Source organism: Punica granatum, chromosome 2, assembly GCF_007655135.1.
Source record: "Punica granatum isolate Tunisia-2019 chromosome 2, ASM765513v2, whole genome shotgun sequence".
In the NCBI taxonomy this organism is placed as follows: Eukaryota; Viridiplantae; Streptophyta; class Magnoliopsida; order Myrtales; family Lythraceae; genus Punica; species Punica granatum.
In genome coordinates, this window is record NC_045128.1 from 34696856 (window position 1) to 34722781 (window position 25926).

A 25926-nucleotide genomic window follows, 5' to 3' on the forward strand; every position below is an offset into this window, starting at 1 on the left:
AAAACCCGATTCTCTCAGTATAGTCTCGACTATGACACAGATTAGTTCTCTTAAGAGAAGCGATTCGAAGCAGATGCTGTCAATGTAAATAGAGGATGGGCTTGCATGAAAACTACTCTCTCTGTGTTCAGCTTGGATTTCTCAATAAGCTATTTGAGGAAAGGGCACTCCTTGAACTTTTGCATCATCCTCATCATTGTTCTTCCAGTTCTCTTCTATAAAACAACCAAAAACTCATCGAAGCTTAAGCTCGTGTTATGCGCATCAACCTGGTTCAAGAGAATATAGTGAATGAGCTGCGATCGACTTTCGTAATTGTAATGGAGGTTTCAAGTACACAACACAGCACTATTCTCCTGAATGTAATGTCTGTATAAAAATGTAACGGATTGAGCAATAAGGTGTAGTGCAGTGGCTAACACTCTCATCTGGTAACATAGAGGTTTCAGGTTTGATTTTCATCAGTGGGACTACCCATACTCCTTTATTTAGATTTCATTTCCATTTCCTTGTACTAGACCACGAGCCCCCTATTGTAACTGAAAAAAAATGTAACTGATTAACTTCAGTTCGGATGCTATTTAAAGGAGAATTTTACAGAACCCAATTAGAGATTGTCACGTCGCAATTTGTCGGATAATTATCGATAACTAAATAATAAGAAACTTATTAAATAGTAAAAAGTCTATTGTTTAATAAGAAATTTATCATTTTTCATTATAATATAATACATGCTAAGTAATAACAAACTTGTTATTTTATATAAAACTTTATTATTTTGAAGCAAAAGACCCTTATCAAATAATAAATTTCTTACTATTTAGCAAGAAAATTATTTTTTTCGAAGCATCCTTGAGATTTTAAGGAAGTTGCTAATTCTATCAACTCCCAAAATGTAAAGTCAATATTTGAGGAGAATTATCTTCAAACGGCCATGGCATGTGACTAAAAAATGTACAGTCAGCACACCGCGAAACAATGTGATCCCCGCGTCTATAATTTCTTCATTTCCAGACTCCCCCGGAAACCGTCTTTTACTCATTGATGTATTCTAAGCCATTATAAAGATATTTCAATAGTAGCGGCAACAAAATAAACATTTGATTACACGAGTTTCAAAAATAAAAATATCGCTTAAATTAAACGTCATATGGAGTTTCTCCAGCACAACCTATAATAAGTTAAAACAATTCACTTAATCAAAAGATCTAAACTGATTCAAACACATAAAGCTTCTTAATTCTCCACAAGTTCCACACCTTCATCAACATCTTTTTTAAAGACACCATAAATTCCACTACAAATGAATGGGGTGCTTTTAGTAATTTCAACCTTGATTGAAGGTTATTTTGTAAATTAACAAATGGATATCGTATTTTAGTGCTTTCAATCTTAACGGGTTTGGGACGGGTTTTGATGCAAAATACCGAGCCCTTCCCAAACCCTACAAGGTTTTACTAAAAAATGCCTAAACCCTTCCCGTGACCCAACGAGCAAAACCCTTTACTTGCCCATTAGGGATGAAAATGGTTAAAATCTGCTTAAATCTGTGTAACAAGAAACCCATGAACATCTCTAAAGGCGTATATAAATTTTACCTTTCATTCTTACGAAAAAAATTCTTTTTGATTAAATAAGGAACAATCCAAGAACTGAAAAAAGAAAAAGAAAAATCCATTGTCATCCGGCTTAATATCTTTTTCGGTTTGTGAAGATGAGTTATCTAATTTCTTCTTGTGATTGTTGATTAGTAGTTCTTCATTCTTATATTACTTTTCACTTTCATCTCACCATGCTCGAAATTTTGTTAATTTGTTCACGATTATTTTTTCCCCAGATTGGTAAATCTATCCCATGCAACATGCAAACCCCACGGCTATTGTCCTTTAAAAACACAAGCTATATAGAAAGAGCATAGCAAAAGAGGAATAAGCTTTGTTTGGAAATGTTTCATGTAAGCAAGCTTTTTACGTTCATTGATAACAAGAAAATCCAAAGCAACTTTCCGAAGTGTTTTTCAAACAAGCAGATGTGACCATAAATACAGAAGAAAATACAGAAAGATCGACGGAAAATTCTTCCCTAGGCAGTATGGCGCCCTACGGCCCCCCTAAGCAATCACAGAAAATGGGTTCATATACACACACTCACACACACACAAAAAAAAATATATATATATATATATGTACTGTATGACTAAGTACAATAAATCCACAAGAACGCCAGCTCCTCCTGTATTTGCCCGTGCCAATGTAAGTTCAATCATGCCTCTCTGCGGTGCGCTGTTGAGTCTCAACCTCCCCGGCTCGAGCTTCCTGATTCTGGGGTGGCGACACTTGAGCCTCATCTGAAGGCGGTGGTGCTTGAGCATCATTTGAAGGCAATTGATCAGGGGGTTGAGATGGCTGCGCAGCTGCACCTTGAGAATTACGCCTTTGGGCCAACCAAACAAGCAACCTTCTCCTCCATCTCAAGAGCTCGTTCAAGATTGAAGTTCCACACATCGTCACCCCGAAGCCACTAAATGTAGCTAGCAGAACCGACAGAACCGCCTGTATGTGAAGCTGCCAAAAAGTCCATAGGAGAATATTACTCCTGCTCTTATTTCCCAAGTCCGCTAGAGACTCTCTAGTGGCAGGTCGGGATTTTGCTTCACTTTGAAAACATTTTAGAGTGATTTTACTTAATTAGACAGAACCTGGTCTATTTTCAGTCACTCTTGACAATAGAACTAATGAGATTACTTGTTATTTGGGAAGGAAGGTTGTCACTTACGAGTGAATAAAATAGATGTGCAGAGAGAACCACAAGTACGAACTGGAAGGTTGCGTAAAGCCAAACAAACTTCTTCCGCACTGAAAACAGATTAGAATTATCAAATTTTGGAATGAGATCAAAATTGGATTAAATGTACCTTTGCAGAATTAATTGCATGAATGGATGCCCTTACCCATGGTGGTTGAAGTCATGGACGCGAGAATGCCCAGAATGCAGGAAAATGGAAGAGAGATTGCAATTGCACCAGAGCCCATTTTTCCCACCTGTCGAAACAAAAAAATATCTTTAAGACGATGAAGCCTCCAAAAAAATTATTAAAAACGAAGGAAACAAATAGGAGAAGGGACATTTTACTTTGCTCAACTTACCAGAAGTTGCTCCAGAAAACAAAAGTAAGCAAGCATGCTGACAATCACGAGAACCGGAACATCCTGCCAGACCCTGATAAAATTGGAGCCCAGCTTTCAGCATTTCTTTGTGCAGCGATCATCAAAATTTTAAAATTTTCAAGTAAGAAACCTATCCTTCTCTTAAGGCCACTCTGTATGAACAAACACAAACGTCTGGAATTGGAATTGCCATTATAGTCATGATGATTTCATCCATGCCATTCCATCTTTTAGTGACCGAAGAAAATCTAGGGGCACTTTTGGTATGATGAAATGGATATATATATATATATATATAATATACAAATGGAACTTCCATGGGAAGGAGGACCATTCTATAGGGCAATCAAATTCCATTCCCGAGTACCACACATGGCCTAATACTACAATGCAACATAATCGCATGATTAAAGCTGCAAACGAGTGGTAACCCTCAGGTAAGAACGTAACATGTTTTGCTCAACAAAAGCTTCAGTTCATATAATCTCATCCTTTAGAAAGTTGTCGGGAATAATTGTGCGTATGCATCAACAGAAATAGAAATACTATGTGCAAGAATCCAGAACTTAAACTTGTTAGGGTATTTGCGTAACACATAGCAAGAAAGTTGCTATAAATAAGTAAGTAGAGAGTCACAAGACACACCTATATTGAGGAGACCCAGCTTGTTGAGCTCCATTTGCTCGTGAAGCCTGCCGATTTTGTATCCTTAAAAGAGTGACAGGAAGGTTCTGAACTTCCTGCTTGCAAACATCACATATCTTGTTACCTTTGATGCTGAACCACTTCACTGCACACTCTTGATGGGCAAGTGCTAGGTCACCTTTGCAGCTGCACTCCATCTTGAGGGTATCGGCTCCTTCCCCAAGTTCAATCAGGCAGATACGACAGACAGCCTCTTCTTCGGGAATGTCCTCTCCATCATTGTGATGAGATCCATCTGAACCGCAGGACTAAGATAAATTGTGGGTTGGTAATGTTGATTATATATTAAGCCAGAAAGCATAGAACTACATTTCTTAGAATATTAGTATACCACCACACCTTCATCTACAATCTTAAACTTTTATTTATATTCTCAAATACTCTCTTCGAATTTCTCATACTATCCACAATTTACCTCTCATTTTCATCTTCCAAAAGATTAAACCTTAATCAGAAATCAATCCTTAACATGAGGACAAGTAATAGAAAAATATTCTGTGTATCCAAGTAAAGCATAAACTTTAATGAGAGTTGATTGGTGATCTTTTAAAAATTTCATAGATATGATGATGAACACGATAAGGATAATTGCACCTATTGTTGAAACTGGTGACTGTGAACTGGGTAGACTATTTTTCAACACACACATTTTTCAGGCACTTGCTATTAGACTCATCTACTTGACCATTGCATGCTCAAAGAATGTCAATTCTGCATACGGTCTTGACCATCTAAACCAAACTTTCATGTAAATTATAGAATTTCTTACTGAGGGTTTGTTCAAGAAAATCCTACGGGTGAACTTAAATTTTGAATAAAATAATGACATGTTTTGACAAACCCAGGAGAGTAAATTACCGGGAACGACCACAGGAGATGGGCTTGGTGTTGCAGTTCCAGCATCTCGAGGCACTCTGGGAGTACTTGGAACTACCCTGAACACATTTCCCACAACGTCCATTGGCCTTGTGCTTCCATCTTTAATGAGCTCAGGGACAGAATGAGACCGGTGAATCAGTGAGTTGGCTTCAACTTTCTGTAAAGCAGACAAATATGTCAGTAATGAAAATTATTGAGAGACTAGTGACATGTTTGATCATTAGGAATGGTACTACTACACAATGATGATCTCATTCGATCTCTTTCCATTCCTTTAGTATATTTAAGAAGTGAAAGTGATGTGGCCATGTTAACAAATTCAATGTAAAAGAATTTTGAAGCATGCCTTCCAACTACATACTGCAGAACTTACGGGTTCAGTACTGTTCTCTCCATGCATAGACTCGGGATTAGAGCGAGCAATCGGGGTGACAGGCAATGACAAGGATGACTTTATTCTTGACTGAAAAAGTTTGGATAGAGAGAAACTTCTCGAGATCTGTGGCTTACTATCTCTCGTCCCCGAAGGCGAGCCTCCCATTCCTAAAGCTAACATTGCAGTCTTCTCAAGGTCAGCAGCACTAATAGTATTCCGAAACTTGAAACTTAGCTTCGGAAGAAGGTTCTTCACTGTTGCTCTGCGGTTATTTGATAGTGAGGGGGAAGAAGGTTCTCCGATTTTGGCGTATCTTGGACTGGGTAAAGGGGAAAAGTTGACTCTCTTGGGAGTGAGACATGGTGTTGAAGGCATATCTATTCTCACGGTGTCATCATCTCTAGCATACTCCAGTACTCGTGCAGATATCTCTAAGGCGAGCTCATTCCTTCCTCGGTGTTCTTCATGTGGTGCTTCTTCGGTGATCTCAGGGGAGCTGCGAACCTGCAAAAGAATAAGAAGCAAAGAATTTTAAGACTGAACAATTGTATCGGAGAAGCCATTAGCTGTGGCAGTGATAGAAGATACTCGAATATAATCAAATCAAAGCAAAATCAGAAAGAAGGATTATCACTGAAATGCCTTCTGAAATACCGAACTGTGGATTTATTAAGTCAAAGAGGCCATAAATCGGTTTACTCAAATAGAGGGCAGAACACATTAATCATGATGATCAATGAATTCGCAACTCACTCCTTATGATTTCCCAAATCAAGCTTCTTCGGGAAATTCCTATAAAAAAAAAATTGACAGCTGAATCAAATCACTAAACAAAGTCTTCTGCACGCGATTTCTCCTACAGTCTACGGAAGAAAAGACCTACTTTCGCGGCAAGAAACGTGAAAAAATTGCACCTTTAAGCCAAAACCACAGACAACATCAATCATGATTAAAAACCCTCCAGACATTTTTACTGAAACAAGCAAAACAGCCCAAGAATTCTGTGACAGAGGCGATATACATCAGAAAGGAAGCTACAGAAGGTACCTGTGGAACTGGGCAATCGTGGCAAGGGCCCACATTCTCCCTAACAGAATCATCCTCTCTGCTTCCCATAATCTTTCTTTTCAAAGTGAAACCTCTGGTAAAAGGAGAATCTTTTGCTATATAACCATGAATTTGAAGCTGAAGCTGGAGCAGGGCAGAGGAGGCTCAGGGTTTGTCGAGAGGCCAGAAGCAGGAAAGACAGAGGAGGAGGAGGAGGAGGAGGAGGAGGAGGGGGGAGCAGGAATGTCAGACGAGGCAGGGGATGATAAGGGACCAACCCCACATCATCATCAGAGAGAGAGAGAGAGAGAAAGGCAAATACAACTGAAAGTACGTTTCTTGTTCTATTCTACATCTATTCCCCCAAAAACGATTAATTTTCAACACAGAAAAATTAAATTCAAAACAAAAAAAATAAAAATAAAGAGAGAAGAAGAAAAGTAGAAAATTGGAAAAGCTTACGTAAGAATTGAATTTGTCCTTTTCCCTGGCCTCCGTTTCTGCTCAGGGAGATGATGAACTGCGGGGAGGAGGCCAGAGAGGAAAGGCAATTCCCGAATCCAGAACTTTAAAAAAAAAAAAAAAGAGAAAATAATTAAGAAAATTAAATATTATTATATTTTATCAGGGTGAATATATGTTAGAAAATAAAATTTGGGAAAAAAACTTCACCATCGGATTCGTAGGATTGGTGTTGTTTTTCCGTGCTAAGATAAACTCCAACTAGCCAGACCCTGGTGATGGTTCCCTCCGGTTGCACCATAGGCTTTTTTTTGCAGTCTTACTGGATGTTATCGACATCGGAATTCCGAGAATTAATTCTAGCCCGAGCATGCCCGTGAATAGTGAATGGAATTGTAACCAAAATATTGGACGGGAAAGGACGTGGTATGATCGGGAATTGGGATGTCACCAATAGAATTTGTTTTCGCTAATGTAATCATTGCAACTGGCAATAATTGTTGGATGCACTTTGAAAGTACCATAAAGTAATGCAAGTTGAAATTGTTCTTCTTTCATCGTCGTAGCATTTAAAATTATGGAAAGTCTGGGATGACCGTTTACCATTACAACTGAATGTCATGTGATATGCGATCATTCTGGCCATCCATCTATGAGATTCATGTGGGGCACACGCGTGATCGACGATCATAATTTTGATATCACTTGACATTGAATCATGCTAAACTTTCTATTACAATTATAATATCTCAACTTTTAAAATATCTTTTAACAAAAAAAAAAAAAGGTAACATCTCAACTTTAACATAATTTTTCGAATTTTTTTTTATCTCAATATATGTATATGAAAAAGTTTTTAAATAATCTCACTTCACAGTCACTTGAATTATCAACGCTCATTTTCTTATTAGTTATAATATGATTAGTGTTTCTTACGTCACGTGATAGAGCAAGATTAATAGAAAAAAAAATTCTCTTATATATCTCGTGAGCTGCCATTCATGAGAAGAATCATCTCTCATGACGGGTCATTCAAGCAATAATATCATGATATTATGTTAGTTGAACTTCTCCATTTTTTTTTTGTTCCCGTTAGGTTAGATTTTTAATCTTTTACTAGCTCGGTAATCTTTTTCATATCTATTCATTTCGATTTCTTCAGCGAGTCGTTGTATATGAATTGTGTATTCAGTTTGTCGAAGCCACCAAACACCGTCATTGAAGCGTCGGAAACGGAATGAAACTCAACCCCCAAGAGAAGGGAGAGGAATGAACACGCGATATACGTGTTTCCACCAATGGTGCGTCAATGTATGTCCTCGGGCAAGGGAAGGAGCTTCATGATCTTCACTATGAGCAATAATATCGACGTACGAGCATGGAGAATCCCAAAAGATAAACTTAATGACATATTACAAGCTCTCTCAACTCTTCCTTCTCTTAACCTCATAATACACACGGGAAAGACAGCCAAAGTACAAGGAGGACAGGGATCAGGTCAAGATACAACAAGTTAGGTCACCTACGGTCCAACTTTCGCTTCCGCCACATGATTACATTGAATTTCTATATATTACATATTGCAACATAAATTTAATAATGCTGAATTTTACATCAGATGAAAACATAAAATTCGACAAACACACGACATGAAGCAGTATGATCCACAATGCAAATGTGTTGCGGATCACATTAATCATGATGATTCTTCCAAAATATTTACCGAAACCTTTTGAACCGAAAAGAAAAGACCTTTTTTTTTAAAAAAAGTACCTGGTTTTTTTTTGTATATCTTTATTTTCCTCTTGGATTGCTACGTACATTTCCAGGGCAGAAAACTTCATCGCCCATAACATTGCCCGTTGGTCATCCTCTTGTAATCTCAGTGGCCCGATTCTCATGTCTTCCATCCCCCTGAGGGGAGAAAGAGATTTAATTCGGACCATTTGACCCTTTTGTTCCTGCTTTAATTGAAGTTATGAACTTTCCAGCCAAAAAAAAAAAAACCTCGGACCCGCATCGACAATGTGTTTGTCTTACAATGGTGTTTGTCTTTTTTCCCTTTTTTGGCTCAAGGGGTAACGGGAAACCATTCCCAGCAAAAGCAGATGCAATGGTGTTTGTCTTGTTTTATTGACAAAATTGATAATTTGGTCCCTGAAATATGCACCTCGAGGCAAGTTCGTCCCGGAAATAAATTCTCTGTACTAATTGGTCCGGACGTTTGAAACGTTTGGACTAATTGGTCCGGACGTTTGAAACAATTGGACTAATTGGTCCTTCCGTTTGAAAAAAGTGGAAGTCCTTGACGGAACATCCTGTAGACGCCGTGACGTTGCTCTGTTCATCGTCCCTGCAAAGAGAAACCATTCCTCCCGCCCAAATTGCCCAGATTGCATCTTCCCCCAAAATTCGATTTGACCTAATTGAGCTAGAAATCATCAAATTCAACCCAACGCCTCGAGATTTCTTGCCTTAAGAGTGTCGCCCATGATCTTCCGAAGTTGCGGCTGTTGATTGTTGGTGATCTTCCGTGTCGCCCGTGATCTCCAGTGATTGCCCATGCGTTGAGAGTGTCGCCCAGATTGCTTTGTTGATTTTTGCTGCAGTGATTGTTGGTTGTTTTACAACGAGAAGCACCCGCGGCTCTTGATTTGCATTGCAAATGGCTTCCAGGTGAGGACTGACTGTTAGATGAAGCTGTCTTTGGTTGTCCATTCTGCTGCAATTGTTGTTCATTTGTTCATCACCATGCATAGCAAGTGCTTGAGAAAATGCTCAAGAAAATGCTCGAGCAAATGCTCAACAAGTGCTCGACAAAATGCATAGCAAGTGCTCGAGCAGGGTCCTGACCTTTAGCTGATTCTGATATCCATGCATTTGGATGAGAGTTTGATTTGTTCATCAAAGAACAAACGAATGAGATTTGTTTTTGCATCATAATCAAAGAACAAAGAATGAGATTTTTGTACTGGAAAGAACATTAGCTTTTGGAATGAAAGAATCAAAGAACAAAGTAGGAATCTTGCTTTTTCTCGGAAAAAAAAAATTAGCTTCTGGAAACATGTAGCAGTGTAAGAACAAACGAATGAGATTTCTGTACTTGCCAATAAGACTCAGGATTCCCACTTCAAAAAGGATTTAACAGAGAATCAGCTAAAGTGGAATGTGGGAGCTGCAATTTTCTCGGAAAAAAAAAAGAACATTAGATTCTGGAAACATGTAGCAGTGTCTTCCTTATGGATTCGTGTTGGCATTGTTCGAGGTTTACTCGCAACAATTGGGCTCGTGCTGTTTTTGCAGCGTCTTCCAAAGGCAATGAACCTTTGTTGGGCCTTGATAATGGGCAAGAATGTACTGAGGTTCACATCCGACATTGCAGAACTTGTCATCATTGATATAGTGAACTTCTTGGCCACTACTTTTGAAGTGGTCGATCCATATGCCCATCGCAACATCTTCCAGCTTAAATAACTACAAGAAAATTTCATTTGGTAAAGATTTTGGGACAATTATTAACCATTTTCTCATTATAACAAGAATATATTATGGAGCTGCAATTGTCTGTTGATTGTCTATGTGTTCCACTTCTATGGAACTTCATATGGGTCTCATTTGCCTCTCTCTCTCTCTTGATATATCTATTTATGCTTTGTGTTTTGCATGAGGTGATGGATTTTTGAATTGGTTTTATGAAGGAATGATGATGAAGTTGGTGAGGAGAATAATCTTGAAGGATATGATGTAGATGGGCAGGAAGATTATTTTGAGTATGGAGGTACTGAACATGTTGATTCGGGGGTTTACTGGAATTCAGAATGCATATTTAATGAGGATGCTGAAGGTCATTTGGACAAAGAAGAAGAGCGTATTGGTGAAGGATCAGATCCTGAAAATGGAGAGCAGATAGTTGTCAGCTTATCACCAACAATAGCAGATATGGTCATCTCTAGTGATGAAGAACAAGGCTATATTTCAGAAGAGTTAGTGGACAACTGTATATCTGATGATGACAAGGGTGATGATGAGTTGGGAAAGTATCCCGAGTTTGATGAGAATGCCATGTTTGGGGAGGTTCAATTAGAGTTACAAATGTTATTCCCAAACTTAACTATGTTCAAGAAAGCTGTGACAGATTATAATGTATCAATAGGAAGGGTGTTCAAATTTGTGAAGAATGACAACGAAAGGGTTAGGGCAAAGTGTAGATCGGAAGGGTGCAAATGGGAGATCTACTGTTCTTGGAGTAATGAGGTGAAAACTTTCAAAGTAAAAAAGTTCGTGGAGCCACATACTTGTGCTAGGGGGTTCAAAAACAAGCAAGCTAATAAGAAGTGGTTGGCTGCTCAGCTTGTTGATGAATTAAGATCATACCCGACAATGTCAGCACATGATGCTTTTGAGTGGTTTAAAAGGTATAGAGGTATTCACGTCGATGACTATCAGATATATAGAGCAATGAGGTTAGCCAGAAAAATTGTAGAGGGATCTGAGAAGTTGCAATATCAAAAATTGTGGGACTACTGTGAGGAATTGAGGAGGCGGAATCCTAATTCTACATTTGGTTTGAAAGTACATAGACCTACTCTAGAGTTGCCACCAACATTTGATAGGCTATACATTTGCTTTAATGCAAATGTTCAGGGGTTTAAAGCAGGATGCAGACCCCTCATTGGGCTGGATGGGTGTTTTCTAAAGGGATATTATGGAGGACAATTACTGTCTGCTGTTGCTCAAGATGGCAATCAACATTTCTATGTGATTGCAGTAGCTGTTGTTGAGCAAGAAAGTAGGGATACATGGAGTTGGTTTTTGACAAATTTGCTTGGGGATATTGGACAATATAGTGATAATGGTTGGAACTTTATATCAGATCAACAGAAGGTACCTATCAATTAATTATAATTTTTTAATATTGACTAAAACTAGAATATTATTTGACAATGAAGATTCTTGCAGGGTTTGAAATTGGCTTTGGAGGAATTATGTCCTGGTGCTCCACATGGATTTCCTTCTCCTTGATGCTTTTCTTCCATGGCAGGATATATAAACAAGAAAAGGAAAGGATAAATAAGATTTTGATGATATCGTGTTTGTGGAGGGGGGGGGGGGGGGGGGAACAATGTCCTCGATAGTTGTATAGTAAGTCGAGCAACAAACGGGAGAGCGAAAACAGAGAGCAATTAGGAGGATCCGAAAATGGATATCGAGATGGGAGATGCCATAGTAAGCAGGAAAAGAGACTGCAAAGATGACAGCAGAAAAAGCCTCTATCAAGCAGCTATGCTGGAGTTCGTCGAAACTTTCGACACATTACTAAAAGCAGATCCTCTTATACTAGACCGACTTTCACTCACCTCCTCCCCCTGAGACTCCCCTTCACGCAGTTGCATTACGCGGGCATTTAGATTTCACCAAGGCAATTTTTGAACCACAGGCCTCAGTTATCAGAGTTTAAGCTCAAAATAACAGCAAAAGAAAAAAATGGGGGTAAAGTCTCAATGGAAAAGAATAGATGAATTATTCAGTATATGAATGCCAAAGAACTCCAGAACACGCAAGGTTTGTCAAGCATTTTGTCGAACACTTGCTATGCATGGTGATGAACAACAATCACCCCAAATGAGCAACCAAAGACAGCAGATGAGTACGATGCCAAAAGGAAAAAAGACAGATTACCCAAATGCACTGGTCTCTTCAATTCCAATCTAGCCATCAAAAGAGTAAATCTCATATACATAAAACTCCACCAACAACAACCCAACCTTTGTTTCTCTGGATTCCTTCAATTTTCGAGTAAGTAGAATTCTGCCCCCATCAGTTAAACATTTTGGGAACTTACCCTACACTTTAGCTCAATATACTGCCTAATGCATATCATTTGATATGTAGCTGAGATGCAAATGAGATGCAAAAAACAGTTCAAATCTGCAGCTGAGATGCAACTTTGGACTTCTCTGGGTTCATGATTTCCAAGGCCTAAATATAATTGCTTCCAGTAATTGCCTAAATATAATTTTCCATGGTTCATGAAAGCATGCTTCCGATCAATGTCATGATATGCACTGGATCAGTCTTCTTTAGCGGGGTAAACGACCAACAAACCAGAATTATAATGACCTGGAAGATCGCGATTGCAGCAGAATGGACAACCAAAGACAACTTCATCTAACAATCATTTGCAATGCAAATCAAGAGCCGCGGGTGCTTCTCGTTGTAACACAACCAACAATCACTGCAGCAAAAATCAACAAAGCAATCTGAGCGACACTCTCAACGATGGGCAATCACGGGAGATCACGGGCGACACGGAAGATCACCAACAATCAACAGCCGCAATTTCGGAAGATCACGGGCGACACTCTTAAGGCAAGAAATCTCGAGGCGTTGGGTTGAATTTGATGATTTCTAGCTCAATTAGGTCAAATCGAATTTTGGGGGAAGACGTACTCTGGGCAATTTGGGCGAGAGGAATGGTTTCTCTCTGCAGGGACGATGAACAGAGCAACGTCACGGCGTCTACAGGATGTTTCGTCAAGGACTTTCACTTTTTTCAAACGGAAGGACCAATTGGTCCAAATGTTTCAAACGTCCGGACCAATTAGTCCAAACGTTTCAAACGTCCGGACCAATTAGTACAGAGAATTTATTTCCGGGACGAACTTGCCTCGAAGTGTATATTTCAGGGACCAAATTATCAATTTTGTCTTGTTTTATTTATATAAGCGTCAGATAAATGAAATTTTTGATTTTTTTTTCCCATAATAATATATAATTTACTGCTTTATTAAATTAAATGATATATATTTATATAGGGTCACACTTTCGATGAAATCGATGTGCGGCGCATCTGCACCGAGCAACAGTATATAGATTCTACCACTGAAGATCATGATTGAGGGCCCCAGAAAAATTATTGTGCGGGGGCCCACATGCTTTTACTAGTAAGTGTTCACGCTATATATCAATCGTGCAATGTAATTGATTTAATCCACTGAATCCACATCCAACTAGTCACCCTCGAAAAATATATATATGGTTTCATCTGGGAGAAGTAACCTTCAGAAAAATGATTGAAATATATCCAATTTAAATGAACCCATAACGATGAAACTTAAATCTCGCATTTATTATATTACGGGATTATGGAGATCCCGATAATATTGTATTTGTATCATATTTAGATAGTCATCAATATTCTCTCTTAATTAGTTAGCATACTTAGCCTAATTGCCTTCTTTGTAGGGGCCATAGTCTATTAATGTATTTTTCCTCAGAGCAATGAAATTAAGCTTCATGCTTTAATTCGTATCATTTTTTTCTGGTTACTGTGTCACGCATAAATACATGTCCATATCGCCATGCTAGGGAGCTTAAGAACATAAATTTAGGTGGTCGTGGTCCGAATAAGATCACTAATAACTTCTGCTACCCCGTCATCCCTTGGAGTGTATTCAAATGTCCCGTATTAACCAACTAATTAGATAAAGCTCAAGCAATTAGGGCAGCTTTATGATCAGTATAAGAGCATTTGATAAGTCAACATGTGAAAAACTGCAGGGGTTTACCTAGTGACTAAAAAAGAGCTCACGTATTCATCCGATTCCGGATTCGAAACCCCTTAAAACCGCCGAGGGCAGCTCTTTCATTCGGCAAGGAAAGCAATGACCTTAGGCCCCACAAAAAATTAGGCCCCTAATTTTTAGGTTACTTCTGATAATGTTATTAATTATTATATTTAAGAATTATAATTATAATAAAAAGAATTCAAAAATTAATTAACAATCAAATTAGCCAACATTATCTAATTACTCCTCAACTACTCCTAAATTTTCTCTCCCATTTATTAATTGATAATACTCAACTTACATATTTAATTATTATTTACTTAATTTCTTTTATTATCTCCTCCTTTTTTTTCTCTCCTTAATATCTCCAACTGCCTTTGTAATTTAATCCCCTCCTCCTACGACGTTAATCTCCTTAATTATCTCCAACTTATCTATTTTCCAGTAAATTTTTTAACGTTCAAATTTTACTTCATGTAAAAAGGTGTTGTTTTACTTTTAAATTCTAATTTTTTTCACAACTATTATCTTTTCTTGTTTTTTTTTCTATTAAACATGTTCTGTTGTTCTAAACTTTGATTATTCTTTTTAATTTTTAATTTTATTTTATTAAATATATATTGTTTGTAAGCATATTTTTTTGAAGTGTTTATACGTATGTTATGTTGTTTATAACACATACGAATTTTTTGGTTGTGTTTATGGGTAAATACATCGACTAGAAAATATGAATTTGGTTATTCAAAACTTAAAAATAAATAAATAAGAAGAATTGAAAGTTTAATTCAATCTCAAAAAGGAGCTGTTGATAAATATTTAACTAGTAATTTTCAATTGATTAGCTATGTTATCAATTGAAAAGGAAATATTAGAAAAAATGAATATAAAAGTTTTAATAAGTAATTTTGTATCTAAAAAACTTAGAAAAATAAATTTTAAGTAAAAGATTTTGTAAATTTTATAAAAAAGAAAAAAAAGTATCATTTTTATATTTCGCCTTAGGCCTCCAAAGCCCTTCAGCCGCCCTTGGGAGCCGCCGACATGCTTTGACGTGATTACTCGCTCCATACCCTATCGGGGGTTTACAAAGCCTTGGGAATTAGTTGAACAAAATCTAAATACCCCGGATTAAAAAAAAAAAGAAAATCAATATGTGAAAATAATATTATTATAACTTCAACTTATAGTTTATATTGGTGGCTAAAACTTGGTTACCGCCCCCCACTTATATGGAAATTTATCTAGTCCCAAAACGAAATTAGTCCAAGGTAAATAGTCAAATGGAAATATAATACAGTCGACTGCACTTTGCTCTAGTCGACTATGTTTATTTTGTAGTCGACTATGTTTATTTTGTAGTCGACTATGTTATCCTGGACTTATTCCTCTCCTAGACCAGATAAGCTCCCTCACTAACATATTCATAGTCAAACATGATCATTTTATCCCTATGTAATTAATGGATTATGATCATCGTCATCATCGATTATAGTATAATCTTAGGCCAACAGAATTCATAATATAGAAAAAGTAAAATATTTCTCACCTTTTTTTTCTGACGCTAGCATAGAAAGAAAAACAAAAGAAAAATGTAATTCTTTAAACATGAAACTGATTGAAATTTGCCAGACAATTGACCTCTATGATTGTCGTTAACTTTTTTTTTTTTTTTTTTTTCTAATTCTAAATTTTGTCAACGTTGATCTGATATACCTCCCTTGCAATAATCCAAAATTAAGACGAACGAGGGGTCTCCCACTCCTCCGAAAAGACAAGATGACAGCCTCAGATTATATATATTCAGTTGGGTGGGGAAGGGACCCAGAGATTCCCAATTCAGATGACATTTTGAGTGGGACACATCTACTTCACCAATAATTCTGAACAACAACAACAACAACAAAACCATCACCTCATCAATTTTGTATCTTTAATTTGTAGGGTCATTCCCGGTTTATATGTCTAGACAGGGGCTGCATCGATGAACTGCCATGATGCACCGTTTGATCCAGTAAGATCGGCAGAGATGTGGAGAGGTTCTAATACCGGTCCCGGTCTCCACAACCTGCACCTACAAGTCTGTGGTAAGAGACCCAGCAGCTAGAGGCCCACACTCAAATCATATTTACCCATTCCATTGCTATGTATCAATACACAGTTGGGCTTTTGTCATTTTTGAGACGTCGATTGAAGATAATCCACTGACAGAACATTAATCAATGAACATGAATAAACAAGGCACAGCAATTGTAAGGATTTCCAGAAACAGGGGAACTTGGAGTTGGAGGAATTGATTATGCTTGACTTACAATTTTAGTACAAATTCTTTCGCCTGATATTCGAAATCCAGGCAATACAGAAGAATGTAGCAGATCAAGGTCAAGACAACCGTAAACAGAAAGAATTGAGACGAACAGCAGCAGGAGAACTACAGCACGGGACTGACTAGATCGAAACAAGCCTAATATATTGCAGCAGGCAGAGTACTATACAGGAGTGAAGAGTAGTTCATTCATCGGGAGTATTGCGGACCTTGATCTCCAGGAGCCGCTCAACAGGGTGTCTACAGATGGGGCATTTATCGGTTTGGAACCTCAGCACCTTCGCGCAGCTGCTGCACATGCACTGCAGGACACAACCACAGATTAATCTTCCATCAACGAACTTGGATTCGCTCGCAAGTAAAATTATTCTCAGACCAACAGTAGTGGAACTTAAAATTGAAAAACTTAATACTGATACAAACACAGATTCGGTTCAGATGGAAATCAATCTCAAAGGCAGTACACCCCACTTAAGGGTTAAAAGTCTACTCTCTACATATCAAGCATCCAAGACCTCATCAATTTGGCGAGAAAGATCACTATTCTTGGATAAGGGGGGCTGTGTTTACACAGTAATCTAGAAACCGCAGGCATAAGCGACACAGCAATACTAATTCAAGCAACAGATTGCCAGACGTCTCATTACTGGTCAAAGTCAAAGATACCCAGAATGTTGTATAACTTGTTCCAAGGACAGCGTAATTAGTAATTACCATGTGCCGACAAGGGAGAACAGTTGTGTCTCGTGGTTCGGACAAGCAAATAACACATTCTTTTCCGATGTCATTCCCGTCTACATCGCCTTCCACGGAATTTCCGATCCCGTAAATCTCCTGCAACTCATACCTCATCCCGTTCACCCATAGAATCTGCTTCATGACCCTAGCCTTATAGTCACTCTTCTCCTTCTCAAACGTGACCTGAGTGATCTGCAAGTTGTTCCTGCTTTCAGGCGTGGGATTCCCTTCAGATCCCCCATTCAAGGAACTTGCCTCTGCCTTCACTGCAAGAGGATAGACTTCAGTTTCACCGTCTATCAGCAATTCCTTTTCCTTGAACTTTGAGAAGTCAATTCCTGTTCCCGGTGGCTGTTGGAACTTTTGGCTCAGACCCTGTTGGAAATGTACAGTTACTGGAGGAAGCATCTCTTTCGTCGGGATCAAGTTGCAATTATCTCCTTCCTTTGCGAAGAAAACAACAGTGATGCTGCTCAAATGAAATATGTAAAGTTAGACAGACAATCATAAGAGGGTGTAAGGTGCACGCCCTCGTCTACTAACCTAGTGGTCGCAGGTTCAACGCCTAGTGAGACTACCCGTGCATCTTTATCAAATATTTAGCATTTCTCATTCATGGTACTAGTTCACCATCAACCAATATAGCAAATACAGCATGATAAGCAAGCAGTTTTCCGCAACGAACACTCTAAGTCATGATATGAAATTGGATTCTCACGGAAAGTGGCAATTTTCTCGAGAAAATGATCCTGCCATGAATTGATCTCGCTTTGAACAACTAGTTAATTCTTTAACTTAATGATTATGATCATTAACACAAAGGAACCTACGGAAAATAAATAACAGTGCTACTGAGCAAAATGTGTAAGAGATCCATCAAACAAGAAACTCCATCAACATGCTATGTCGTCAAATTTATTCAGCAAAAGAAAACATCAGAGAATCATCGGAACAGATGCGAAATTAAACACAAAGTGATGGTCTTTGATGATAGAAAGCACGAGTTCGAAGCAGAAACTACACCTTCCATCAACCGTGGCATCGAAGGTGAACGAAACGAGAAACTTCCCGGGATTCTCCTCTTCGGCCTCAATCCTCAGAGTCTCCTTCTTCACATTCACATCGTTCCTAATCGAGACCGCCATCTGGTGCTCCACATAGGGCGGTGGCTGTAGCACCATGGGGCCGCAGGGGTACCGACCGCCCACCCAGCTCGGGTGATGGACAGGGCCGCCGCGGTGGTGGTGGTGATCGTAAGGAGCCGGCAGAGGCAACGGAACCGCCGCCGGCGGAGGCGGGTAGAATCCCGGGTACTGGGGGTAGTACTGCGGAGAGTTAGCATTGGGGTTGGGGTTACCGTTGGGGTACTGAGTTGGAAAAGGTGTCGCTGCCGCAAAGACGTACCGATTCGGCGGGATCTCGGGCTGTGGCTGCGCGGGAGGCGGCGGTGGAGGGTGACTCCGCCGACTACCCTGTCCCCGGCGGCCGCCCGAGCCGCTGCTTCCTATGTTACCCATGATTATTCAGACGAATTCGGGCAAGACGTAGAAGGCCCAGGATCAGGGAAAAGAGTGTTGAGCTCTTGTCGGACGTAAAGAACAAGGAGAGAGAGGAAATCCGACAGGACACAAAGCGATGAAGAGAGAGAAAGTAGGCAGAGAGTGAGAGAGACAAGGAAAGAGAGAGACAGAGAGAGAAAGAGCGTGAAGTGAAGAAGCGAGGAGGCAAAGATGGAACCCGGAGGAGGACGATGACGATGATGATGATGATGATGATGATGGGCTGAACTCGGGATAGCGTAAAGCTCCACTTGGAAACACCATTGATGGAAGCATCGAAATTATGCATAATAAAGCAACAACCTTTTCTTTCCATTGTAAAAATCTCCATTAATTTGGAAAAATAGAACCACGATTTTTAACCCCTTTTTTTTTTTCGCACTCCAGCATAAATTTAAATCATTTCTTTGTGCAATACGAATTTTTTTAAAAAATTTATATTGTAATGTAAAAAAAGTCAAAAAATCGTGTTGCTGGTGCTATTTTTCCTATTAATTATTTAGACTAATATTCTCCAATTTGGACTTCATTATCCAACTGGGTGTATCTGTTCTTGCCTTCTTGGCAGTCCAAGTGCACTATAGTAGAGCAATTGAGGAACTGATTTTGATGAACAAGAGAGTTGCTCATTGGACAATACCCAAATAACCTTACGCGTATTGCCGGTTTACAACAATAACCATTGATCCCGGGCTAGATGAAACGGGAAAGATTCATGTCTTTTGGATCAAGACATGTTTGCTTCGGTTGAGCTAAACTTCTAATCCTAACCAGGATCCTGTCAGAGAGCGGGAAAGGGTCATTTCTTTATTTTATGCTGTTGACAAGATGGATTCCACTGCAGCCCCCACTGATCCCTCGTCTCAACCCATCCCACTTTCAGCTCGTGAAGTAGGACCCCCGTGTTACAGAAAAAGATAATGCCATCAAGGGACGTTTTCAAGGAAGATCGATCATCAAATCGGCGGGTACAAACATCAAAGGGAACGAGAGTACTTGCCTACAACGTGATGCTGTTGATCGACAAGGACACGAGGTGGGGTGGGCTCTGGTGCTTGACTATAGTCAGTAGTGGCAACCAGAAAATATAAATATTCCCATTTTTGGCAGTAGCACCGGAAAGCGACCTCCATCTCCGAGGAAATGCAATGAAGACATCGTACGATGCAAGTGCGCCACGGGAGTGGCGCACTTACTAATCTATGGGCAATGTAAATCAATGGCATTTACCAACTGAAGTGAAAACAGATGAATTCCCTGGTTTCAAAGAATTTCGAACGATGGACGGCAAGCACCAACATTTTCCAAGGAATGAAATGGTAACTGCTTGTTGACGTAACACGAAAATGTCAGTGGGTGGAGATAACAGTTATCAGGAATCTCTGCAAGAAAATAGATGATGCGAAGTAGAGTCCGGGGAAGGAGAGAGTCGTTTATCCCCAAAATCGGACCTTCAAATATCCCAAAGTACCATCTCTTGCTATGCAAAATTTCCCCACATAGGCGCAATTCGAAAACTTCCTTTTAATCACGACAATGGGCATCAAGGTACAAAAGGATAGATTCAAGTGCAAAACTGCAAAGAGATATGTGCTACCTAGTAGAGTACACCACCCATCAGATAAATCCCCAGCGACCAGGGGATGGGATTATAAAAGAAATAGATTATTTGGTTCATAAATTGTTCTTATCTCTGCAAAATAACAGAGTAAAAGAGAATAACATCAAACTTTATTTTCCGACGGGGCCAATTTAATCCTCTACCAGCAGGACCTAATTTTTCACCGTTGTGACCTGCTTCAATAGCATTTGTACAACATCATGTGATATTCTGGAAGCTTCAATTTTCAGGTTACTTATCTTCATCTCTGTCTCCTGCTCGAGCCGCTTCACATTAGCACCTGAGTCTCCGCTACTCTGTTTTGGTCACCAAATACAAGATCATTGAAACCAAGTCAGCTACACCTCACAAAAAAGTTACAAGGACTCGGGAAAATCCTGCATAAATCTTCAGATGAATGAAATGACAATATTCACATACTGTGAAATCCTATGCACTTGTAGGTTTACAAATGTAGCCAAAACCAATGATGGAATTATTTTCATTCCAGTAGTCCCTCCTGAGTTCTAATGCAGAAGTGCAGGTGAACTTTCCAAGTGTAATGGCAGTACTTACTGCTGCAACCTTGTTCTGGAATTGAGCTTCCATATGGGACCGATATTCAGCTACTTCCCTCTCCGCCTCTTCTTTGGCCTGCTTCAACCGAGCCATCTTGGCTGTAGCCAATAATGCAAAAGAACGGCCACCAAACTATTAGACCCAAGTATTCAACAAAGAGATCATGATCACAGGTTTCATGAAAACTAGTAGGGATGAGAAGCTTTTTCTAAAGTAATGGAAATGCATCCTCATATTTGATGGGGAAATTGCTAACTACATCTACAGCCAACACTGAAACCTTTGGAGCAGAAGAAGAACTACTCTTGTGCATATCAGACAATAGCACATATTGAATAACAACCAGTACTGCAGAGTGCAGACATGTATCTCTTCTCCACTATAATAAAGCCCGAAGAACACCTTTTGTCTCATTTTCTGTTTCCAAAATCGCAAATGCTAAATATTCCTTGGATAATTAGGACCATTGATTTAAGGTTACAAAAGTAAACTATAATTACGCATCCCCTATCTTTCCCTCCATTCTCTCCCAACTTCTTTTTGAAGTTAAAACCTCAGTACTTCCCTAATCTCTTTCATTGCACAGTGATTATTTTATTCGTTAAAGTAATCCATCCATTTGGCAAAAACAAGAGTAATCCGTCCACAACCTAAGTAAAGAGTAATTTCAAAAGAATATGGAATCTTCTTATATCTATTTGACTTTTGATTTAAAATTTTCCGCCTAGAGCGGTTCATCGCTCTAGTATACACAGATCATCCAGAAACCAGATGCAAGCCAATTAAAAGTCCAATATTAGATACCCAAAATGCAATAACTTCGAAGCACCAACATGAAACGACATAAAAACCCAAATAATAGTGCATCTTCTACCATTTCGGGCAGCACTAACGATCTGCTGAGCTTCTTGTTCTGCAGCCAACAACTGCTGAATCCCACCCTGACTCCTATTAGCTTCCATTTTTTTCCTGCAAACTGCAATGAAATCCCCAAGAAAAACTTAAATTGATAGGAAGGGACCAACACAAATGGCTAACATAACTCGAAGCACTGCAGATACCCAAAGATCTATAAAGACAGCAGCTTGCATCTAACAATCACTTATCATGAGCATCAATTGTCTGATCAGTTAGAGTAAAATTCCAATACTGTTCAGCGGATCGGAATCGTGGCGAAGAAATACAAAAATGTAAAACCTTTTCTTCAACAAATACATTTGCATTGCGCGCTAATTCTTGCTGAATCAAGCAAAACCGTGAAAGCTAATTCCGAACAAAGGGAAAGAAATTGCTTCAGCAATTTCAGAGCAAAGCATGAGGAGAAGCTCAAGATTTACGTTCACACAAAATCGTCCAATTCCCCAACCACCGAAGAAACAGAGAAGATCAAGATTTGATGCACAGCAAAGCTATTTCACGATTCATGGAAACAATCACTGCACTGTGAGAAGAGTGATAGATTTGAAGATCCAGACGGGGATGAGAAGGAATACCTCCACGAAGCTTCGGCCCGTTCGATTTGAAGATTCAGACAAAGATGGAGGAGACAATGATTGTGTGCTGCGTGAAGAAGACGACAGGAGACGACACCACCCCACAGACGACGTCGCTTCCGGCGTGTAATCATTGCAATTCAAGGAACAGTTGTTCATCCATGTCCTCCGGCTGGGCTGATTCGCTGGTTGGGTGACACGTGTACGGCAATGCTTATGTACGTCTGCTGGCAATGCACGATAGGTGGGTCCCCAGCTTGTCAAAGGAAAGCACGAATTGGTCAAGCGGTCCATCAGCTATTATATTTAATTAAGGTTTTCTATCCGACTATTCTAAACGGAAAAAATTTATAGCAAGAGAAATTTACTGATTAATCAACTGATTTAACTCGAATTGAATTAATGAAAATTCATTAAAATTTTTACTATCATGGTACACATCGAAAAAGAGAAGCATGCAATTTGGACTTCTCCAGAAGAGATTAACACGGATGGTGCCTCTCTCGAGGCAATCCGAGTCGAGCAAGTGCTGAGAGATTGATTTAAGACGTAAATGGTCAGTTGATTAATTTAAGAGCGCTGTTATTTAGCGATATCGCTTGATCTCCATGTCCTACCTTTGTATTTCTTAATTTTTCTTTTTGTTGTTCCATCATCTTACTCACTAAAATATAAAAATATGCAATTTCATAACTTTTTTTTGAATAATTCATTTTTTCTTGATAAGATCATGAAATATTATGAACATATAAATTGCGTATCATTCTTGCTTATTAACAAATTACTTTAAGTAAATTTTAAAATCATAAACTGTAGACAAAATTTGCTTACAAACAACGGAATTTGCCAACTATGTTATGCATGGTGTTTGGTCTTTGTGGCTCGAATTAAGAAATAATTGAAAGGTAAAGGCAGAGCTTAAGCTTTGCTTTTCCTGTCATAGGATTGCTATCTCATTTGATTCTGTAAGGTCGAATCACGTGATATGCCTGTAATTATAATTACAACAGCGAGCATCCTGATGTTGATCGAGAGATCTGGCATGAGCGGAATGGAGGATATTGTACGTGATAAAGTTGTTCGTGTCGCGGCACCTCAATTGCTATCTAAATGTGGTCCTAAGGGGATATTTGCTGCTCATGAGATGAGCCTTTTTTTTTTTGGGTGGTCCTAGATTACAAAGAAGCAAAACATCATTGTATCCCCACCATTATTTAATTTTCTTTATCCCTTTTTATAATATATGATTTCTGTATATCGTGTCACTGATATAAAATGCAAGTTAATTAACGTCTTATTTACTTGATCAAAACGATATTGGACCAAACAAAAAGATCGACAAAACACAAATTAATTCAACAATTAAGAAAAGTTGGAAAGAAAAACAAACGCATGGTAGATAGATAAGATTGACAGAGAAATATAGCATGAGGCCCGTAATAAAACCAGTGCCTAGCTACAAACCAAGAGACTCCGACACGACAACAGACGTACACCTTCATCCTCATCGCGTACATTCATTGACATATGATACTTAACAAAAATTCGAAAAAGAACCCAAAAGAAAAAAAAAAAAAAAAAAAAAAAAAGCTTTACGACTTCCATTTAGTCTTCTCCAACTCTCTCTTTGCTGACATGCCCAATTCACAGATTTTCCACACTTCTTCTCCTTGGTGGAATTGACTTGCTTTCAGTTTTACATGGAGGCAGAGCTCCTGAAGGAGCCCAGGGCCTTGGCTGCGGCGGCTCTCAGGATGTACTGGTGGTAGAAGGCCGCTACGGCCGCTCCGATGAAGGGTCCGACCCAGAAAATCCACTGCACATAGTATATTGTCAGTGTTACTATAGCTCGGGGCATATTAACATTGCAGAAGATTTATTGTCAGACAGTATATGAGCTTTGTGTGGTTTGAGAAATGAACTCACTTGGTCATCCCATGCCTTCTCCCTGTTGTAAATCACCGCTGCCCCGAAGCTCCGGGCGGGGTTGATTCCAGTACCGGTGATCGGGATAGTGGCCAGGTGGACCATGAACACAGCAAAACCAATTGGTAGCGGGGCGAGCACCTTCCAGTTACATGCCATCATACCCATATCAGCATATATTGGGCTGATTAACTAACCAACTACTGAACTGAATGGACCAAGATAAGTTCATTAATGTACTTACAGGAACGTGGGAGTCCCTAGCGCTGCGCTTGGGGTCGGTGGCGGAAAACACGGTGTAAACGAGGACGAAGGTGCCGATGATCTCTGCCCCAAGACCTGTGCCCTTGCTGTAACCATCAGCAAGCTCGTTGGCGCCACCTCCATACCGGTTGTAGTAGGCCCTCTGGAAGGCCTTCACGAGGCCACACCCGCAGATTGCCCCAAGGCACTGAGCCACCATGTAGAGGACGGCGCGTGGCAGGGACACCTTCCGTGCCAAGAACAGCCCGAATGTCACCGCGGGGTTTATGTGCCCACCTGAAACGACATAGCTCGCTCAGTAAAAGAACACGAACAAAAAATTCGATTTGACCTAAAACAAAAATTAAAACGCATAAATGGCGTCGCCCGGACTCGAACCGGAGACCTTCAGTGTGTTAGACTGACGTGATAACCAACTACACCACGACACCTACCTGTGGCCCAATTGAACTATGTCTTACTAAACACACTGTTTTCCCTTGCTTGAGTCAATTTATGGCAAGAGGACTAAAAAAAACAGAGTCGTGCATCGAAGGCTTACCGGAAATCCCAGCAGTGCAGTAGACGAGGATGAAGATCATGCCCCCGAAGGCCCATGCAATCCCGAGAATGCCGACACCGCCACACTGGTCCGCGCCCAGGTTCGGGTCGGTCTGGCTCTTGTACCCGATCACCGTCAGCACGGTGATGTAAAGGAACAGAAGCGTGGCGATGAACTCGGCAATGATGGCCCTGTAGAAGGACCATTGTATGAACTCCTCCGCGTCCACCAACGGCGCAGGAGGCGGGTCGTGGTAGTCCTTTGGCCGAAACTCTCCCGACCCGCCGACGGCCTCCATGTCCTTGGCCATGCCTAGCTCCCTTTCCCCTACTACTTACGTTAATATATCAGAATTCAAGAGATAAGAGAGTGCGATTGATGTTGGGCTGTGTTGGCCTGCAAGTGTGAGAGTGATGAGAAGTGGGAAGGCGTGTATTTATTTAGGGGGCCGGGACGGGGGTGGTGAGAAGTGGATACTGAGAGGGGCGATTAAATAAATAGTTTAATTTGCCGCCCCATAATTGCTAAATTTTGATTTCTATTCCAACTCCACTGGGCCCCCACCTTCTCGCCCTTTCGTTCTCTATGGCTCGTCGCTATATGCTCGTTTCCAGTTTGTTCCATTACTTTTCCTCGTAGGGAGATTGTTCCATCACTCGCTAGGCTCTTCCATGGCCCCTTCCCCCCACTATTCATTTC

The 25926-nt window shown here is 39.8% G+C and overlaps 4 protein-coding genes and 1 non-coding gene across 7 annotated transcripts; all 5 read right to left on the minus strand.

Annotated features, from left to right (window-relative positions):
* Window positions 1–1938: 1938 nt before the first annotated feature.
* Window positions 1939–6687, minus strand: LOC116197470. 2 transcript variants are annotated; one of them, XM_031527626.1, is made up of 8 exons: window positions 6175–6687; window positions 5125–5631; window positions 4731–4908; window positions 3813–4107; window positions 3147–3219; window positions 2951–3041; window positions 2776–2855; window positions 1939–2564 (listed from the first exon to the last, which is right to left on the minus strand). In XM_031527626.1, the coding sequence occupies exons 1-8, from the start codon at window positions 6241–6243 to the stop codon at window positions 2259–2261; spliced, it is 1599 nt and encodes a 532-aa protein (XP_031383486.1). In that variant the 5' UTR covers window positions 6244–6687; the 3' UTR covers window positions 1939–2258. The 2 variants fall into 2 exon arrangements, with proteins under 2 accessions (XP_031383486.1, XP_031383487.1); XM_031527627.1 differs by lacking the exon at window positions 6175–6687 and adding an exon at window positions 5881–6022.
* Window positions 6688–16460: 9773 nt separating this feature from the next.
* LOC116194785 (probable E3 ubiquitin-protein ligase LOG2) lies at window positions 16461–19092 on the minus strand. Its single transcript, XM_031523674.1, has 3 exons — window positions 18289–19092; window positions 17242–17734; window positions 16461–16829 (listed from the first exon to the last, which is right to left on the minus strand). Exons 1-3 carry the CDS (start codon window positions 18780–18782, stop codon window positions 16713–16715), a joined length of 1104 nt encoding a protein of 367 aa, XP_031379534.1. The 5' UTR covers window positions 18783–19092; the 3' UTR covers window positions 16461–16712.
* Window positions 19093–20324: 1232 nt separating this feature from the next.
* On the minus strand, window positions 20325–22646 carry LOC116194788 (V-type proton ATPase subunit G-like). 2 transcript variants are annotated; one of them, XM_031523677.1, is made up of 4 exons: window positions 22497–22646; window positions 21878–21979; window positions 21001–21101; window positions 20325–20741 (listed from the first exon to the last, which is right to left on the minus strand). In XM_031523677.1, exons 2-4 carry the CDS (start codon window positions 21963–21965, stop codon window positions 20598–20600), a joined length of 333 nt encoding a protein of 110 aa, XP_031379537.1. In that variant the 5' UTR covers window positions 21966–21979; window positions 22497–22646; the 3' UTR covers window positions 20325–20597. The 2 variants fall into 2 exon arrangements, with proteins under 2 accessions (XP_031379537.1, XP_031379536.1); XM_031523676.1 differs by lacking the exon at window positions 22497–22646 and adding an exon at window positions 22341–22490.
* A 1185-nt stretch (window positions 22647–23831) lies between these two features.
* LOC116194786 (aquaporin PIP2-1-like) lies at window positions 23832–25658 on the minus strand. The gene is made up of 4 exons (XM_031523675.1): window positions 25228–25658; window positions 24667–24962; window positions 24423–24563; window positions 23832–24312 (listed from the first exon to the last, which is right to left on the minus strand). Exons 1-4 carry the CDS (start codon window positions 25535–25537, stop codon window positions 24193–24195), a joined length of 867 nt encoding a protein of 288 aa, XP_031379535.1. The 5' UTR covers window positions 25538–25658; the 3' UTR covers window positions 23832–24192.
* On the minus strand, window positions 25044–25117 carry TRNAV-AAC. The gene has a single exon. It is a non-coding gene; the product is annotated as a tRNA-Val (tRNA).
* Window positions 25659–25926: the final 268 nt, after the last annotated feature.

What these genes read in the sequence shown, in the direction of transcription:
- LOC116197470 (XM_031527626.1), bottom strand. Translation starts at nt 6,243, where the DNA reads ATGGGAAGCAGAGAGGATGATTCTGTTAGGGAGAATGTGGGCCCTTGC. An exon ending in GAGAGAACAGTACTGAACCC is followed by an intron (nt 4,909 to 5,124) that starts GTAAGTTCTGCA and finishes TCTGCTTTACAG; the next exon opens with AAAGTTGAAGCCAACTCACT. An exon ending in GTTTTCTGGAGCAACTTCTG is followed by an intron (nt 3,042 to 3,146) that starts GTAAGTTGAGCA and finishes TTGTTTCGACAG; the next exon opens with GTGGGAAAAATGGGCTCTGG.
- LOC116194785 (XM_031523674.1), bottom strand. Translation starts at nt 18,782, where the DNA reads ATGGGTAACATAGGAAGCAGCGGCTCGGGCGGCCGCCGGGGACAGGGT. An exon ending in GATGCCACGGTTGATGGAAG is followed by an intron (nt 17,735 to 18,288) that starts GTGTAGTTTCTG and finishes TCATTTGAGCAG; the next exon opens with CATCACTGTTGTTTTCTTCG. An exon ending in TTCTCCCTTGTCGGCACATG is followed by an intron (nt 16,830 to 17,241) that starts GTAATTACTAAT and finishes TGTGTCCTGCAG; the next exon opens with TGCATGTGCAGCAGCTGCGC.
- LOC116194788 (XM_031523677.1), bottom strand. Translation starts at nt 21,965, where the DNA reads ATGGAAGCTAATAGGAGTCAGGGTGGGATTCAGCAGTTGTTGGCTGCA. An exon ending in CGTTAGTGCTGCCCGAAATG is followed by an intron (nt 21,102 to 21,877) that starts GTAGAAGATGCA and finishes TATTGGCTACAG; the next exon opens with CCAAGATGGCTCGGTTGAAG. An exon ending in TCCAGAACAAGGTTGCAGCA is followed by an intron (nt 20,742 to 21,000) that starts GTAAGTACTGCC and finishes TGACCAAAACAG; the next exon opens with AGTAGCGGAGACTCAGGTGC.
- LOC116194786 (XM_031523675.1), bottom strand. Translation starts at nt 25,537, where the DNA reads ATGGCCAAGGACATGGAGGCCGTCGGCGGGTCGGGAGAGTTTCGGCCA. An exon ending in CTGCACTGCTGGGATTTCCG is followed by an intron (nt 24,963 to 25,227) that starts GTAAGCCTTCGA and finishes ATGTCGTTTCAG; the next exon opens with GTGGGCACATAAACCCCGCG. An exon ending in CTAGGGACTCCCACGTTCCT is followed by an intron (nt 24,564 to 24,666) that starts GTAAGTACATTA and finishes TGTAACTGGAAG; the next exon opens with GTGCTCGCCCCGCTACCAAT.